At 37.6% G+C, this 19,075-nt stretch overlaps 1 protein-coding gene across 6 annotated transcripts in view; it reads left to right on the top strand.

Moving 5' to 3' along the window:
* Positions 1 to 15,535, top strand: part of GLTSCR1L (GLTSCR1 like) — a 36,926-nt gene extending 21,391 nt beyond the window's left edge. For 5 of the 6 annotated variants that reach the window (XM_017744823.1, XM_008641698.2, XM_017744824.1 and 2 more), the window contains 8 exons: positions 2,097 to 3,800; positions 5,557 to 5,656; positions 6,893 to 6,990; positions 8,861 to 8,922; positions 9,035 to 9,180; positions 9,331 to 9,425; positions 10,829 to 10,931; positions 11,728 to 15,535. In XM_017744823.1, the coding sequence (XP_017600312.1) occupies positions 2,097 to 3,800; positions 5,557 to 5,656; positions 6,893 to 6,990; positions 8,861 to 8,922; positions 9,035 to 9,180; positions 9,331 to 9,425; positions 10,829 to 10,931; positions 11,728 to 12,530 (3,111 nt within the window). In that variant the 3' untranslated portion in view covers positions 12,531 to 15,535. The remainder of the gene's footprint in view (positions 1 to 2,096; positions 3,801 to 5,556; positions 5,657 to 6,892; positions 6,991 to 8,860; positions 8,923 to 9,034; positions 9,181 to 9,330; positions 9,426 to 10,828; positions 10,932 to 11,727) is intronic. The other variant, XM_017744826.1, reaches the window with a different exon arrangement.
* The last annotated feature ends 3,540 nt before the right edge of the window (positions 15,536 to 19,075 follow it).

The following is a 19,075-nucleotide window of genomic DNA, read 5'->3' on the forward strand; positions in this document are numbered from 1 at the left end:
GAAGTGCCTGCTGACTGAAGGAAAAGAAAGCACTGTCCACCCTTCCCACTCCCTTACACTGCCTCCCATCCCCCCATCCCCACCTTCCCTGAGTTGATTGAGCCTGTACCACCCCTACTGATTCCAGGTTGGTTTCCTGTGGCAGTTGTCATGAGAGGGTTCCCTAGCCATTGCCCTGTTGCCTGGCTTGTACTGGGTGGCTGCTTCCATTATCCTATTACAGTATAATAGAACAGCATAAGAGAGCAGAATATTCATGGAGCCAGTGAGAATAAGACTCTTCTTGATGGTCAGCAGGTTCATGAAGCTGCAGAGGCTTTGATTTCTTCTTGAAATTAGCATGGTATTCTGCATGGCTCCTCTTCTGGATAGTAGTGATTGCGATATTAACTTGGAAAGTTCCAGTTCTTGCATATAAAATTGTTTTCTGATGTTAAATAGTCCTGGGAGCAGGGAATGAAACTTGGGATTCTCTGTTTCAGTGGGAGAGTTTTAAGCTATTAGTCTTGATTGCATGTAATATTATTTATTAGTGTTACTACTGGTAGTAGTAGTAGTTGTATTGTTAGTACTAACTGGAATAGTATTAGTGGAACTGTTTAAGTTACACAGTTGTAAAAGATTTCAGTTTGGTCATTGTCCTTGGAGACAAGTTACAGATGCAGTAGGGAATTCTCCTCAGGAACCTGACAGTTAAGAGTCCTAATTATGGCCTAGTTAGTGATTCCTTTTTGCTTTGACTGATGGTAGCTTAGGTACAGTTGAGAACCTGATTTGTAGCTTTAGGTGTTCATGAGGTTCAGACACTGTGACTTTGAACCAGTGGTTTAATTCCTTTGTTAACAGAAGTGTTAAAAGCTTGCTGTAGCTTTATAGTTGTAACTTGAAAATGTTTTATCTAATCTTAAGAAAAATCTTTTAGTATTTTAAAACATGACGGAAGTTTTAGAAAATACACAGATTGTTTCAGAAACAGACTGGGGTAGAATTCTGAATAAATAGGCTTGGGGAAGTTAGGGTGGGGACATCATTGCATGTGATAATTATGGCTTGCAGCATCCTCACACTGTTTACATGAGGTGAAAACAAGCGTCTATGACCTTCAGGGAGTAAAGGCTCAGGGTATGAATGTGACTGATAATTGCACACCCACAGTTTCCATTTATCCTGACCTAAAAAGAAACTGGTTGTAGCTTCTGAATAGCTGAGATGTGCTTATGCAATTTAGAAGGGTGTACTTTGCCTTGCTTAAAACTATTGCGAGTATTATTGTGCATTTAAATTGGTCATTCTATCTGCAGAAACCTGATGCTTGTGTTGTCTAGAGTTTCTGGAGAGAACTTTGTTTTAGGAAAATCTTGGCAGAGTAAATAGGTTTTGATTTTCCTTATCATGGTGTTTATGGATGTGGATTTGAAGGATTTTTTCATTAAAGGTGCCACTTAATATTTGTGGTAGTTCCAATGTTTATAGTTTCAGTAATCTTTTTAAGAGCATAAGCCACAAAGTCTGTGACTTTTTTTTTTTCTTCCTGCCTTGTTTCTAAAATTTTTTTAAACAAGGAATTAGCATAATGTTCTAACTTTATGGAATGGTCACTAGTTTACACTAAGTGATTATAGAAATGCTGGTGGGATTTTGGAGATGAATCTCATTTGACAGAAGTCAGTGAAAGGAAAGCTTTCTCCTGTCTTTTCTCTGCTTGTACTGTTACTACTGAAGCCTTGCCCCAAAGTGAGGTACAGTGGAGGTGTTTTTGCTCCTCGTTTCTTTTATCCATTTGTTGGTAGAGTGCTCTGCTTGAGGAAGGGAAAATGGTACTTAGAGAGCATTTTGTGTCGTCTTGAAACAGTGCAGCTGCAGAGCTAAGTGCTGTGTATTGAGAGATTTGAGAAGGGAGAGGAGCGTCTCCAGCAGTCTGAGGGTGTGAGCAGGATGTCCATGACCTGTTTGTGCTGTCAACATCACCTTGCACATGCTATGGGAAGAGTATAATTCTGTGTAGAAAGTTTGCTTGCATGAAGAAATAACAAATGAGGAAACAAGGCAGATACTGGAATTTCTGAAAGTGATTTATTTCTTGTTTTGCATTTCAGAACACTGATCCTAAGTCGTCTGTAAAAGGTGTAAGTGGTCAGCTTGGAGAGGGGCCTAGTGATGGACTGCAGCTGTCCAGTAGCCTTCAGTTTCTTGAAGATGAACTTGTGTCTTCTCCATTACCTGATCTTACTGAGGATCAGCCTTTTGATATTCTTCAGAAGTCGTTGCAGGAGGCCAATATTACTGAACAGACTTTGGCGGAAGAGGCATATTTGGATGCCAGTGTAGGTTCTAGCCAACAGTTTGCACAAGCTCAGCTTCATCCTTCTTCATCAGCATCCTTTACTCAGGCTTCTAATGTTTCTAATTACTCAGGTCAGACGTTGCAACCTATAGGAGTTACTCAAGTGGTACAGCAACCTGTTGGAGCATCATTTGCAAGCAATACAGTCGGTGTGCAACATGGCTTTATGCAACATGTCGGAATTAGTGTTCCTGGCCAGCATTTGTCTAATAGCAGCCAGATTAGTGGTTCTGGGCAGATACAGCTGATTGGTTCATTTAGTAATCAACCTTCCATGATGACCATCAATAACCTCGATGGATCTCAGATAATACTGAAAGGCAATGGTCAGCAAACACCTGCAAACATGAGCAGTGGCCTCTTGGTTCATAGACAAACTCCAAATGGGAACTCGCTGTTCAGTAACTCAAATTCAAGTCCAGTAGCACAACCTGTAACTGTTCCATTTAACAGCACAAATTTTCAGACTTCGTTGCCTGTCCATAATATCATCATTCAAAGGGGTTTGGCACCAAACTCTAACAAAGTTCCTATTAATATCCAACCAAAGCCTATTCAGATGGGTCAGCAGACTGCTTACAATGTGAATAACTTGGGAATACAGCAACATCATGTACAGCAAGGGATTCCATTTGCTTCTGCAAACTCACCTCAAAGTTCAGTAGTTGGTCCTCATATGTCTGTTAATATTGTTAATCAACAACAAAATACAAGAAAATCAGTTACACCTCAGACAGTTAGCAATGCTGGAGGTAGTATTGTTATCCATTCTCCTATGGGACAGCCTCATGCACCTCAAAACCAGTTTCTCATACCTACAAGTTTGTCTGTTAATTCTAACTCAGTTCATCATGTCCAGGCCATAAATGGACAACTTCTTCAGACTCAGCCTTCCCAGCTGGTTCCTGGCCAAGTGTCTGCTGAGCATGTAATGCTCAACAGGAACTCTACAAATATGCTAAGAGCCAACCAGTCGTATTCAGGACAGATGCTGAATAATCAGAACACAGCTGTTCAGCTTGTTTCCGGCCAGACATTCACAGCTCCTGGCAACCAAGTTATAGTAAATCATGGAACTTCCCAAATTGTTGGTGGACAGGTGCCACTGCAGCAGGCGTCGCCAACCGTGTTGCATTTGTCACCCAGCCAAGCTAATGTTTCTCAAGGCAGATCGAGTTTTACTACCATGTCACCTGGGCAGTCCACAGTCCCAAATATGTCAGCTTCTAATCGATTTGCTGCTGCAAGTTCTTCTGGTTCAGTACATCCCAGCTTGGGAGCATCGGTTCAGTCTGTCGCATCAGGAGGGAACTTCACAGGAGATCAGCTGGTCCAGAACAGAGCTCAAGTTGCCGTCAGCGCATCGCATCGTCTTCCAGCATCCTCCTCCAAGTCTGTCAGCACCTTTAGTCACACGTCTGTGGGAGTAACACAACAACAGTTTGCCTTTGGTCAGGTATGAAAGCTGCTTGAGAATGTGGCCAAAGAAAGGCTTCTAAGCTGTGCTAAAATCTGGTTAATACAGAGAATGTTAATTTTGCTGGTTTGTATTGTTACAAATACTGTGGAACTGCTGAAAATTACTGTAACCCAGAGTCATCATTTCACTTGGTATTTTCTAAATCTGTCACTGACTGAACAACTCTGTCACTTTGATTAATTCCAAAGATGATGTTGGTGATTTATAGTATTTTCAGAAGTGCTTAGGACTGATCCATTTCTGCTCCCATTTAAAGGAATGGGAATTATAAGTTTATACAATTGTGAGCTCTCCTGTAAACCTTACCATAGGCTAGATGTAAAGGCTCAAGTACATTCTTAGCACTTAAAAGTCTTCTGACCTCACTAAAACCTATGGATTTTTAAGGTCTGACTTACTGAAATTAGAGATGAAAAGGTTTCTTGGGCTTCCTTTTGTTATTTATATATTGGTGCTTTTGTTATGTGTATCTGGAGCAGTTAGAAGCAAAGACAAGAAGTGTTTCTTAGAATCCTTAAAAACAGTTTGTAAAAGCATAACATTTTAAAAAAATGCTCTAAGAAGTCAAACTAGTAGTAGTTAAAAAAAAATCTGAATTCACTCTTAAGGTGAGATGTGGTCTTTTCTGTCCAGTAGATACACTTGCAGTATATATTCAACTCAAATTTTTCTGTTTTCTTAAGTGAACTTACGAACAGTCAAAAGTTTAAAACAAAAAAAAATGCATAAAGTTCCAGAGTGACCTGCCAATTTTAACTCAGTGACTTTTCACACAATTAGCAACAAGCTATTCAATTTCTGTCCTTTTTTTGATTTTTTTTTTTCTTTTTTTGTCATTTTAAAATACTGGTAGCTCTCTCAGAATGCATTTGCACTAATTAGATCTTTCTCTTTTTCTTTTACTTCTTTTACTTAGATCTTTTTCTTTTTCCAAAGGTCTGATGGATTTTTTTTTTACCAAACTCAAAATCTGCAGTGAAATAACGCCTTAAAAAATAATGTGTATTTAAAAAATTTGTATGAACATGTTGTAGAAACACATTTGTAGTCTTTGCCAAGACTTCTGGTACAGGTTGTAGCATTTTGTTTGCAGATGAGTAATTTGAGGCCTGTCTGACTTTCTCTTCATGTGTCTACATCTTCCTATTTGCAGGTTATGTGCTGGGTCAGTGAGTTTCAGCAGTTATAAAAGCATAGTATTTCCTATTGCAAAAAGATAATTTTGTTTTTATGCTGAAATTTCAGAGCTGTAAATGGGAGGACAAATGCCGCTATTTGCCAGAATCTTTTTAGTTTGTTTGTACTTTTCATTTTAAACATTGTACTTTATACTAAACCATGTATCATTTAGTTGCTAAGCAGTGGACGGTTTGTTCCCCTGTGGGTGTTTTTTGTTGTGAAAGCAACTTCGTTGTCTTGCAGGTTTGGAACTCTGAGAAGCTGAGCTTTGTGAGTGCCACTTGTAGTGGTAAATCAGGGGTCTTGTAGAATGCAACTGGTATATATTTGTGCTGTTAGTGTAATTCCTGTTCCTCTCTGGTTTACTTTATAACATTCTTGAACTTGGAGGGATTGAGATGTGTGAAATTTCACCACTGATGAGTTTGAAGTTAAAAAAGTATACAGAGAGATGAGTTTTCGGTCCCTTTTCCTTGTGTTTCTTAAAGCTTTCAGTAAATATTTCACTGTGATTTTTTGAAAATTTGTTTTTTATTTTGTGTATGTGGCACAGAAGAAGGCTGTGAACCAGACATCACCAGTTTCTGCATCGAAGACACAGGACAATATGAGACAGCCTCAGCTAACAAGTCTTCTGAGCAACACACTATCAGGTCAACTAAGGTCTTTTTAACATAATTTTCTTAATTTTCTCCAGCAACAGAGATTCATTCTTCTTCAGTATGCCAGGCTTACATTGATGGCTTATGCTCGTAGGGTTCTAAAGCTTGTTTGAATTTTATTTTTAGAAGAATTCAAGCTATATTTTTTCAGTATTGAATGTGTGCTTTGATTTTTCCCAACCATGGCACTTCATCTTCTAGATTGAAAAGTTGAATGTTCACAATTAGCAATTTTTTCTCCCCTCTATGAAATCCAAAATTATACCTTCTTTCTTTTTTTTTTTCCAGCTTAGGAAAATAGAAATAAGTAATTTTCAAAATACAGACATCTGCTAAAATTCTGTGAAACTTCTAGATTCTCTAATGTGGTGGCTGCTTCAGATACAGAGAGAAGAGAAATAGCTGTTACGAGGTTATGTGCAGGCTGTCATCACTCACTTTGTTCTTGAATGTGTCACTTTCAATTAGAATAGTTCACGCATTGTTCATGGCAAAATAGCAGCTTTTCAAGCAGCACCATACTACTAAAAGAACAAAACCAGTACATTCAAGGCAAACAGAAGAATGCAGTAACCTTCCTGTTCTCTTTGTACATAAGTAACCTTTTGAATAAGGTCCTATACTGTACTTTGCTTTTTTTTTCCTTGTGTACTGTTATGTGTGTAAGGTGTCCAGGCAATTCTATACAATCAGCACAGTATGCTGGGTGTCTTTGGGAAAAAAAATCTAATAAATTCTTACTTGTTTTGGTTGTATCATAGCATGACTGATAACATGCTGTTTGAACTGTAGAGCAAGGCAATTGGAGGAAGTCTACCTATCTAAAAAATCTAGGGGAAAAAATATGCTTGCTGTCTAAGTACTTCCAGGAGCTCTAGAAAAATTTGGTTGATACACTTGAGGGAGGGTCAGTATTGAAAAGCTTGATGAAATTTACTGTATGATTTTAGGTTTAGTGTCGGGACACTAAACTTAAAATACTTGAATTTCTTCTTATGTTGCAATACTATGGTAGGATGTGATTTAATCTGAGGATTTTTGTGGTTTGCGGGACAAAATATGAGTCCTGTTTCATTTTTATGAGTTGGTTTCTCCACAGGATAGTTGCAGTAATGCTTTTAAGCATAAGACTTATCTTTCCTTAAAACTCAATTACCAGGATAGGAACATAAAATTATTTTCTTCTTGCTTAGGATGACAAGAGTATTTTTAATTTTTGTTTTATAGGACAGGACTCTGGAGGAAAAGTTATACAACAATCTCTAGGAACAGCACAGCCACAAGAAAAAGTGATAGGATCATCATCAGTTCAGCAGAGTATACAGGTAGAGAATCCTCTTATTTATATGTTTCTCTGTCTGTCCTGGTTTTTGTCTGGGATAGAGTTAATTTTCTTCTTAGTGAGTAGTACAGAGCTGTGTTTTGGATTTGGGATGAGAATAATGTTGATAACGCACTGGTGTTTTGGTTATTGAGCCGTGCTCTCTCTGCAAGTCAAGGCCTTTCCAGTGCCCCATGTTGTGCCAGTGAGGACGTGCACAAGGAGCTGTGAGGGTGCAGAGCCAGGACAGCTGGCCCAAACCCAAAGGAATATTCCATACTCTGGAACATCATGTTCTGTATATAAATGGGGGAATTGGCTGCGAGCTGCTGATCACTACGTGGGAACGGGGTGGGCATCAGTTAGAGGGTGCTGAGCAAATTGCGTTGTGTGTCGCTTGTTTCTCCTGGGTTTAATTGCCCCTTTTTCTCTTTTTCATTACAACTTTATCATAACTATCATTACTATGTTATTTTATTTTGTTTCTGTTTTTAAACTGTTCTTTTCAATTCACAAGGTTCACCTGTTTTTAAACTGTTCTTTTCAATTCACAAGGTTCACTTTTTTTCTAATTCTCCTCTCCAGTAGTGTGGGGGGAGGGAGTGAGCAAACAAATAAGGAATCATTGGAGGTTTTTTGTAGAGTATATGAACTCCCTCAAACTTGACAAATTCTACCTTGACATAACAAATATTGATTATTTTGCAAATTGATACACTGGATGCTGTTTTGAGATTCAGTTCAGTAAGTGGAGTCTGACTGTACTGTTCCCTGAAGATAATTTCGTGTGACATGGCAATTCTTCATTGAGTTGGCCGTAAGTTAGACCTAATCTTCTCATTAGTTCTTACAAACTCAGCTTTTTTCTGGCTGATTGGGAGAGAGTGGTTTGTGAGAAGTAGCAGGAAAGTTCCACCTGCTCTTTGTCTGTTTTACTGCAGTCTTCTTTTTTTGCCATCAAAAGTTCTCCCACATACTGCAAGTATGCACAAAAACACTGTCCAGGATGAGTTTTTTTGGAGAGGATCTGACTTAGAATTTTTGTTTGTAAATGTATTTATCAATGTAGTAGGACAGGAATGCTTTTCCATGTCTTACTGATGTACAAGTAGAGCAGAAGGTAGAGTAGTGCTCAGTTAGGAGTTCAGCCTGGTTGTGTAATAGTTGATCTGATGTTCATTCTCCTTGGTGGTGACTACTTTTTATGCTCTGAAGTTAGAGGCTTTTTGAGGCAAATTCTGTTACAGTCTGCCTGCCATGAGTCTTTACCCCCTCAGAGAGCCTCAGGTCCTCGGACAGTGTTCCCAGGAAAAATCTTGGCTTTGCTAAATGTCTGAGCAAAGGGGAAAATTAGTTAGAACTCTACCTGATGGGCATATCTGTAGTATTGACACTGAAATAGAATTCCTAGAACGACTTTTACCACCCCCCAAAGCTGCTGTGGCTTTTGAGAATTTAAGTGCACAACCTTAGCCTGCTTTCCTCACAGATACTCTAATCCATCAATATCAGCCAAGATAACATCATCTGAGAAATGCAGAGACAGTTTGTGAGAGCAGATTTATTTGGAGAAGTATTTAGTTGCACCTTTCCTTCTTTGCACTGCTATATTTTATCTCTTTCCTAGTGAAGTATGTATAATGCACAACAGTGGAATTTGCCTACAAACAGCATTTCTGACCTTTGGTTTATGTCACTTCCGTATTTTGTTGATACAGTGCTCTGTGAAAATAGGAGATAGTTGAAAGTGTTCATATTTACATGGTGGTTACAATTAGTGTTGGTGATGTACCTAATTGACAAAAACGAATACTGAAACTTAGGCTTTGGAAGTGAGGGGATATATTGTAACTTGTCTTTTATTTTGAACTTAGGTGGATGGTCATTTAGTTGGACAGAAAAGGCCTGCTGCTAAGCAGTTAACTAAAGGAGCTTTGTAAGTCGTTCTTCCTTTATAATTTTGTTTCAGAAACCTTAATTTTTACTTTTGTCACGGTAAAAACTCTGTACAGTATGTGTTAATTATATATCATTAATTTTTGTTGTAGTATTCTACAGCAATTACAGAAGGATCAGGTACATGCTGTGACACCAGATAAAAGCCGGTTCAGATCATTAAATGATGCAGTTCAGAGACTCCTTTCATACCACGTGTGCCAGGGATCACTGCCAACAGAAGAAGATTTAAGAAAAGGTAATTTTCTTTTTAAAATTTGGCAGTAAGTTTGTAATCAGTGTATTGCAAGGATTCTTAATGTAAATTAGAGCAGTAAGAAAAGGAACATTTTAAATTTTGTGCAGTTTATTGAAGAGCAGTGTTTGAAAGTGTACTTTGTCTTTCTAGTGGACAGTGAATTTGAATCTGTAGCTACACAGCTTCTGAAGAGGACGCAGGCTATGCTGAACAAATACAGATGTTTGCTTATAGAAGATGCAATGGTAAGGTGTAGAACCCAGGTACACTTTGTTTATGGGATGGGATTCAGTTTGTTAAAAAAATACCTGCAGAGCAGGCACATGAAATTCTGTTGTCTGCTTCTGCTTTGCTCTGAACAAGCACTGAACAGGCTTTGATAGTCAGGAAGGTGATTTCTGTGTATTTCTGTGGCTGATGGAACCTGAAATAGTGGTGATATTGTCCATTCAGAGGCCTCCAGCCATATTATAATTGGAGCCATATCATATTACAGTTTAGGAAATCATTGTCCTTAAAAGCTAGGTGGAACTTCATCAGACATGCTTCTGATTTAAGTGCTACACTGAACAGGCTTTGATAGTCAGGAAGGTGATTTCTGTGTATTTCTGTGGCTGATGGAACCTGAAATAGTGGTGATATTGTCCATTCAGAGGCCTCCAGCCATATTATAATTGGAGCCATATCATATTACAGTTTAGGAAATCATTGTCCTTAAAAGCTAGGTGGAACTTCATCAGACATGCTTCTGATTTAAGTGCTTTCACAGTCCCAGGTATGAGGTAAAATAAAACTGACAAAGTTACTTCAAGAATTGTATTTTACAAGGATCAGGAAATGCCATTGTGACTTCAGACATGCTAATTTTCAAGCCTGGAAAAGTTCTGAGTTTGAGTATAATAGACATTTAGATATTTAGAGACAGGAATACATAATATAACTATTAGAATTAACATGGTTTTAAAAATGAACAGTTTCATTGTAAAAGATCCTAGCCATTAAATATTTGCAAGTATTTGCAGGTGCAAAGGGAGGATGGAGGTTGTGATTTGTTCTTTTAGCGTCTGGTATGCTGTATAGCAAATCCCATTAAGTAGTTTGGAAGGGTTTATTTCACATAGCAGTCAGGTTTTAAACTAGTTGCCTGTGTTACAGCTTAGTACAGTGAACATTTTCTGTGATGGATGGATCCAGCTGGCTTGAAGGCATTGTTAGCAAAATGCAGCTCTGCACCAGCTAGTTACAAGGATGGGAGAGAAGTGCAGGGAAGATGATAGGGTGGTCCCAGTTCAAGATTTTTGCTGGTTGATCCTCTAAAAGAGAAAGATACTGTATGATGTAGAAAAATTGTGGTATACAGTAGTGAGCATACTAAGTCATGAAAAAGTACAATTCATACAAGTGAAATAGCAATTCCCTGTTCTAAAATCTTTCTCAAATAAAATTTGCAGTATAATGTGAGTAATATTTTGTGATTGAGTTTCAGAAGTGGTTGGTTCAGAGTCAAGATTGTTGAACTGTGAATGTTCTTCACAAATATGTAAAAAAAGAAACGTCTTTTTCTCTGAAGAGTAACTAAGCTATAAATGTTTTGATTTGGTACCAATATATGAGTCACTACAGAGATTGTTTTTTCCTTTTCCTCCAGCGGATAAATCCTTCTGCAGAAATGGTTATGATTGATAGGATGTTTAACCAGGAGGAAAGAGCATCTCTGACCCGGGATAAGCGTCTTGCACTTGTGGATCCTGGTAAGTAATGCTTAACTCCTAAATTAAGTTTGGAGTGTTTAAAAATAGTTGCGGCCGCAGTGAGGCTATGGATTGCTATAGATTCCAGTGATTGAAATATTTGATAAGAAGTTGCAAGATAACTTTATATAACTCCAGAATTCAACAATCCAGAGGCACTGTAGTATTGAAGCAGTTACTTGTGGGGAAAAACAAATATTTTACCTGTTTGTCAGAGAAATGTTTCTTTTGACTGACTTTCTTTCCCTGCAGTCATGACTCCTGCAGGGCCTCCATTCTAGCAGGGAAGACTCTCTGAGTTTGCTTGCAGCCAGAAAGAACACCACTGTTTGAAACATGAATACTCTTGTTCATCTTAATGAAGTGTTGCTTTTGGAGTGTCAAGGCCATTTAAATGGCAGCAGTTTTAACCGGAATATTGTTGAACATAGCACCTGGAAACGCATTATTTGTAATTGTTTAAAGGTTCTGTGTGATCTGCATATTTTAAAGGATATTCACAGGTGGTGTTGTAGAAAGTGTTAGTCTTCAGAGACCATGTTTGCATATTCAGAATGCCAGGAAGTGCCCTTAATCTGGTTTTACAGTGGACATATGTGCATAGTGTGGTGATTAATTTAGTGATAATCTCCTGCACTGTACGCAGCAGAACACTTAAGCATATGAACATCTCTTAAAGACACAGATCTGTAAGCTGTGGATATTATTTGAATTCCAATACACAGAAACTGTGTTGGAGTGTCAGTTATTTGGATGTGTAGGTAATTTTAGTAAAATGTTGCTACTTAATTTTCAGATGGTTATCAGGCCGATTTTTGTTGTTCTGCCAAACAATTTGAGAAAACAGCTGAAGAAACACAGTCCAGCAAAAGTGACCATCAGTCTAGCAAAACATTACCTTCTCGAAGTCAGACTACCAAAACCCAAGCCAGAGACCGACCAAAATCCAGCTCAGCAGAGTCCACAAATCACAGTAAACTTCCTCTAGTGCCTAACAACATTGTGACACCACAAGAAGGAAAAGCTTCTTCTAAAAAATCTGAGAGCCTCACTAAAGCTTTAAAGTTTGAAAAAGCTAATTGTTCTTCAGAGAGCCAATACGTGGCCCTTTCTGAAGAAAGGATGAGTGGGAAAGATCTTGCCAAGTCCACTGAGAATTCTTCAAGTTCTGAAGACTTGTCAAAAATTGTGTCAAGAGGCAGTCATGGAACACACAATAAAATATCAAGGAACACAGTTCAATCTTTCTCAAAGGTAATATGTAATAATTCACTTCAAGACAAAACTCTGAGGAGCTCTCCAAAGAATGAGGTTTTGCATCCTGATAACAGGAAAGGCTCTGGTGAACCCCAGCAAGACTTACTGCTCAGTAAGAGTTTAGAAACTACATTTAAAAACATCTTGGAACTTAAAAAAGCTGGGAGGCAGCCACAAAATGAGGCAGCAAGTAGTGGCTCGGTTGAATTAGAGTTTCCTAATTTTTCACCTATCGCTTCACAAGAGAACTGCCTGGAAAAATTTATTCCAGACCACAGTGAAAGTGTTGTAGAAACTGACTCTATTTTAGAAGCAGCTGTAAATAGTATCTTAGAGTGTTAATAGTTACAGTACCATGGACAAGTTATGTTTCTCTTAGCAGAAGCAAATGTGAATGACACCACAAGTACAGCCTGACATGCATTTAAGGTTAACCTTTCTAAACTAGATTCTGTTCTGTGTTTGAGAGCAATACTCATTGTGGTTACAGTGAGATATCCAAGTAAAGTTAATCCTTGTTAGAATGCAGTCTGTTAGGGCCTTACTGTTTCAAGTATTACTATGATAGTGCTTTTGATAATTGAGCAGTACTGCAACATAACAGGGTTGCAGGTTGTTAGGCCCTATATGATACGGTAATATACTGACAATCACAGTCATTTGAAAGGATATATTTATTAAGAAAATGTTTTTAAAGAGTGATGGAAGCAACAATTCTCCCCTACCCTTCTCTTCCACAAATCATCAAATTTTTAGTTTTTCTGGAAAACCCACTGTACCTCTATTCAGAAGTGATTATTTGCTTTGTTAATGAATCTGTATTCTAGGATTCTTAAGTTGGAAGGAAATCATCAGTGTGTTTACAAGGCTTCATAATTTAAACTTTAAGTGCTTTTCTATTGCTTTCTGAGCAGAAACTAGTACTTGATGATATATTTGTAGTGGGTAACTTTAGTCTGTGGGATGATATTATATGATCTTAGTCACAGTGGCATGATATGAAGTAATAAATGCTTGACTAAGGAAGGTAGAATGGAAGCCAGTAAATAGCAAAGTGTACAGGATGAGGCCATGATAGAGCCATGAATTTATATATATAATACATATATATGTTATCTCTTGAGGAAAAGATTTTGCATTTTATAATTGGATGTAGTCAGCCTTGAGTCTTTCTGAAGTGGTATAAATGTTTTTTTTTTGTTTGTTTGTTTTTTTTTTTAATTTGTTGTTTGTTATTTTTTTTTAGACCAAGTGTCAAAAGCACTTTTTTTTGAAAACTGTATTTGTAGCTTATATTTTAAGAGGATGTTAGCCTTACTCTGATTAAATTTAAAGGCCAGTGTTTATTTTTTATTTTTTTTGCTTTTTGCTGTCAGAGAATGTTAAGTCATCCACCGTAGCAGTCATAATTATCAAGATATGTACAGACCAAAGTTGATCAGCAATCCCATTGTTTAAACATATCAAAAAATGTGTAATTATTAATTCATATTGTAAAGCCAAGTGAAACCATTGCATGGTTTGTATTTGGCTTGCTGTCATGTTGTTAAGATAGAATCTTATTATTTTATTTATTTATTTTAATCTATGACTTTTTTTTTTGCTGCCCATGCTGCTTTGTTCTAGTTTACTTTGGTCATGAGTGCTTTTATGCACATAAGCGCGCTGACGTTCGTCACGTGTGTGTAGTACATATGTCTGCTCAGGAGGATACAGCTTTTGTGGTTTCTAAGGTATGCTCATGTTCTCCCCCAGAACTTCTCCACCATTTCTCAGAAACATTACCAGCCATTTTCCAGACTTGCTGATTATGATTTTCACGATATAGAGGCTCATTGTGACAAGCTGTGGTTGTCAGTCAGATTGCCAGGAGAGAAACCAAAAGGTTTTGCTTGTGTGTAATTCAGTCTATCTGAATGGCACAGAAGGAAAGGAGGATTAGATCCTTGGGATAGTAGAACATTACAGCGCAACTCAGTATTGAGCTACAGTCCACTGTCTGACCACTAAAGGAAACCAAATCTAGAAAGCAATGAGAGAAAGATGAACTTCCTTAAAATTCATTTCCCCTTCAACGTGAATGGAAGTACTGGTTTTGTATGTTACTGGTTGCCATTTAAAAAAATTGTGCCAATTTTAAAGTCCATGTTTGTAAAAACCCAACATTCCCAAGTGTTGTATAAAATATAAATGTATTGCCAGTTTTAAATTTTTAATTGGGTGTCCACAGAATAGATGCTCAGGCAGTTAGTTGTTTTCTTATTGGCAAACTGACAAGATAGTCTTCACCTGTTGCCTTTTTAGATTTAATAATATTCTCATGGCTGTGTATCCTGATGCATATTTTATTTTATCATTTTGGAAATGGAACCATTCTGAACTATTTAGGAAGGAGAGCAGTAAGTTACACAGCTGTATGTTAACTAGTTAAAGTTTTCTTTTATTGAGGAAAAAAAAGTGAAGTTGCACATTCATCAATCCCCTTGTTTACTGTACCACCTCGAAATGGGTATGGGGATGCCAGCCTCTCTATAGCAAGCACATAACTGAAGCATCAGGTTGTGTGTCTTCTACTGGGTCTCCTTGGGAAAGGGGGACAGCAGCATATAAAAATGACAAATTACAAAAAGTAATCGTGGTTGATTTGGTCAGATGCATTTCTCTGAACTGCTGATGAGAGGAACCCATTGAACAATCCTAGTAAGACTGATCTTAGATTGTTAATGATCTGTTGTTCACTCCTTTGAATTCAGTTCTAAAGGAATTCTGGTACGTGGTGAAGCAGTTAATGAAAAAGTTGTATTTTTGTGGTGCTTAAAAAAAGTTTATTAATCATATGGGCTGAAGTCCAGCAAAGTATTGTGAATGTGCATGACTTTAAACATGTTTTCATTATTTTGCTGGATCAGCATTGTGATTTCAATGTTATTTAATACTGCCTAATATTAAAACAAATTTTAAACTGGCAATTAAGAAAACTATGTTCATTTTGAAGATTTTAGTATAATTTATCTGTTAGAGTAGGGAGGCCTTACAGACTGACTTCACTTAAAGAGGATGTGTCACTTATTGTCAGTGTGGTATGGACTTTATTTGCTTAAATACCTTCATTTGTAAAGTATGTCTCACTTGAAATTGCTTTGTATACATTTTGTAAAAATATTTATAAAATGTTTTGTAAAAAAAAAAAGTATAACAAATTGCAGTTTATTTTGTTATGTTGGATAAATACTGTTAAAAGACACAAGTCAGTAAATATATTGTTAATCCATGGATAGGAAATGTTTAGTTGGAGATTACAAATTGAAACAACCATTGCAATACAGCCAAAGATTTGGGAAAAAATGTCTATCTGTGATTGTCTTGATTTAACCAGGTTGAATATTTACATTTCCAAAAGATGATTGGTCTCAGTTTTAAGTAATATGACTACAAAATACTTCTACTCCTCTGATTTTCACGATGCAGCTCTGTTGTAATATTCTGAGTAGGCCAACTTTCCATACTCCTTATGCATCTTTCTGAACATACACTATTAGGATTTGGTTCATGTGGCATTATAACTACATACAATAATGTTAATCTCCAAATTACAAGAGAGCCAATGGTCCTGCCTTGTTGGTACTGGAAGTCTTGCCATGGCGAGGTTCTTGAGACATCATGCTCTCCTTCTCTGGTGTGTTTTCACAAGGTAGAGGAATCATCTTCTTGATACCTCAGGGAGATGGAAGATAAGAGTCACTGTGTGACTGCTGCATCCACACTGCAGATTTTACTCGTGTTCAGCTGCATTTGGTTATAGATACTTGTGTTCGGGTATTTCTCATTCCTTCCTTCTGGCTGTGAGAAGATACTACAGTTGCAGGTGATAAAATGAATCTTCCTTCTTTTATTAGAGGGGTGATGAACCTTTTCTTACTGTGATTGAATTTTTCAGAAAGAATGCTGAGCCTCTGATCTAGTAAGCTCTTATGCCTGGAACTTCCTCACTTTATTTTTGGAGGCTATGGAAGTGGAGCATTGGTGAAGGGCACTGCCTCTCAACTTGGAGTAGGGCCTGCACTGTTGAAAGGTAGAAATCTTCACGGTTAGTATTTGTTATTTTGTCAATGAGACAAAATAAACATGCCTTTTGAATGCTTCCCACATGGATGCAGACAGCAACAAAATGAATAAAATCAGTTATATATTATTTTAATCTGTATTTGGGTTAGGATGGCTAAGCATCTTGGGGTTGTTTTTTTTCCTTTTTTTGTCATGTCCCTGTAGAATCACCAGGCAAACCTTTTGCATTGCTAAACACTTTATGTGAAGTTTACTGTGCAGCTGTCTTCACCTGGGAATATCTTTATGTTATAGGAACATGGCGTATTTTTTTTATTGCCTTTCAATAGCATTTTTATACTGGCCCTTGTTACGTTTATTCCAACTTACGGGGCAGAATTTCAGAAGATTTGGGCATGTGTGTTAATGTGTAGCTGATTTAAGAAAGTCAAAACACCATTCATTTTGAGGATCTGAATGAAGAAAAAAAAAAAGCCAGAATAAGATTGGCACAAGGAAAGGTAAGAAGATAATTTTAAAACGTAGAGGAATTCCTCTCTTCTCCGGGAAGTGTTTGTTTTTATAAGCCTTTAAATTTTTCCTTTAAAATCATACACACATTTCCTTGGACTTTACACAACAATGCATTTTTCAGACAGCTTCAAGAAATGGGAGAAATTGTGACTGGGGGTCAACTCTCACTTTGGTTAAAGAAAGTCACTGCAGAGAAGAAGCAAGTTCTGGTGAGGTTCTGCTCATAGCAGCTCTGGTGCACAGATGCAATGCATGTACAGATTTCAGATGGCAGTAGTGGTGGGCGTACTTCTCTGTGATTTATGGATTGGCATTTGTGAGTGCTGCTAATCTTGCAACTGGTCATTGTATTGGAATTGGAAAAAAATGTGTTACAATAGGTAAACACCAAGCAAGCTTAAGGGAGCTTCCTGTACTAGGGAAGAAAACCATCAAAGGACACAAAATGTCCAGCTGAACCAATATTTTTGGTGTAAAAGCAAAAGCCTTTAAAGTTGCCGTGCTGTATGCTGAGGACAAACCCCATTTTATTTTTTTCTAGAGTTTATATCTTATCTTGTGGGGAAAAAGTATTTTGTCAATGGAGGAACTAGCTGCATGAGAATTTAAGGCTCTTCTGTATTTTATTTATTTTTATATATTTATACACAGACATATATATGTATATGCAAGGTGGGAATTGACCTCTCCTCCCAGGCAGCTAGTGACAGGACAAAAAAAGACTTAAACTGTGCCAGGGGAGGTTCAGGCTGGATATAGGAGGAACTTCATCACTGGAAGGGTTGTTCATCCCTGGAATGGACTGCCCAGGGAGTGGAGTCACCATCATTGGAAACCTGCTATGGCTTATCTCACAGCGTGGCATTGCTGGGTGTATCTGGGGCTGACAAATGGCCAACAGGATAAAAAAATGCGTGGAGTTAGTATTAATGAGGTTGAATAATTTCACCTTGCTTTCATGGTAAAATTAATGAAGGATTTTGAAGGCCTCTGTTAGCAAGGACAAATAGCAGAGTGTCTCCTGTGTCTGTGGAAGGCTGGATACTGAGTGCTCAGGAACAGGGACTTGGAAACCTTTGTTTCCAGAGAAGGAAATTCACATGAGGCTGAAGGAGATGAGGCTCCAGGGTTTGGAAGAAATTAACAGGAAGGTGAGTAGGTGTGTGTGGGATGGATTTTTTGGGGACTTTCGAGATTTAAATGACTTGAACTTGATTTTAAAAACACAGGATGTATTGCAGACACAGGAAGTTGTACAGTATTATATCTGTTTATATATTAGATAACATAATCAACATACTTAATATTAAACATACTTCTCTTTTCCCCCTTTGCACCTGGGTGAAGAATGAATTTATTGAATATTTTACTCAGATGAGGATTTGTGTGTCTTAACAGTTGCAAGGATGGGCTCACACACTATTTGAAAGCTGCTTGTGAAAGAACATACCTAATATGCACGATCTGATGTTAATTTGAGCAAGAACATTACTAAAAACTGTGAGTCAGTTCCAAAGTAATGTGGAATGGGGGAGGTATTTTCATGCTACTGAGTGGATGTCATTGACAACATAATTCTTTACTAAGAGGTAAGGGAGGTATGGAATCTATTGGCTACTTCACTGTTCTTTTTCTGAGGTTAAATTTTCCCCACCAATTTGAATAATTTTGAGTTTTTACTGAAAACAATATACAAGCTTAAGATATCTGTAGTAATTAGAATTCCCTTTATGAAAATGCATTGTGTTTCTCTCATCTATTAAGAAGGGCAGTTTTAATCCTGTGACAACCAGTCTGAGAGTTAAATCTTAGTTCCCAGGAAGTTGAGGACTGCTTTTATTAAAGTGGAATATTAACACGTATGAGTTTGTTAAAGCTAAAAGGGAGATACTACTCCACTCTGATTTTGTTTTGTTTTATCCTTTGGCAGTCAAATTTTAATGTCTTAACTAAGTAATAAAGCATTCTTGGATGCTTCTAGTCTTAAGTCACTGTGACCTGTTTCTTCAGCAGTGTTCTGTCAGAGGCTGTGTGATTCGTTTCAGAGTCATTGTTATCAAGCAGGTTCCTACAAAAAATAGTCATATTTTACCTGTGCCCCCATTTTCCATAAGTTTTCCATAACTTTTGGGGAATTCATGTTTATGTCTTCAATTTGTAAACTCTCTAGCTAGGACACCCCCTCTGCTATTTGCATGCAGATGTGTTTAGCATCTACCCAAATCAGAGTGAAGGTATTTTCTTCCTTACCTGGCTGGTTTGGTAGAAATAAATACCAGGGTGAGATTATTGATGGCAGAGAAAACTGA

Source organism: Corvus brachyrhynchos, unplaced genomic scaffold (assembly GCF_000691975.1).
Source record: "Corvus brachyrhynchos isolate BGI_N302 unplaced genomic scaffold, ASM69197v1 scaffold258, whole genome shotgun sequence".
NCBI lineage: Eukaryota > Metazoa > Chordata > Aves > Passeriformes > Corvidae > Corvus > Corvus brachyrhynchos.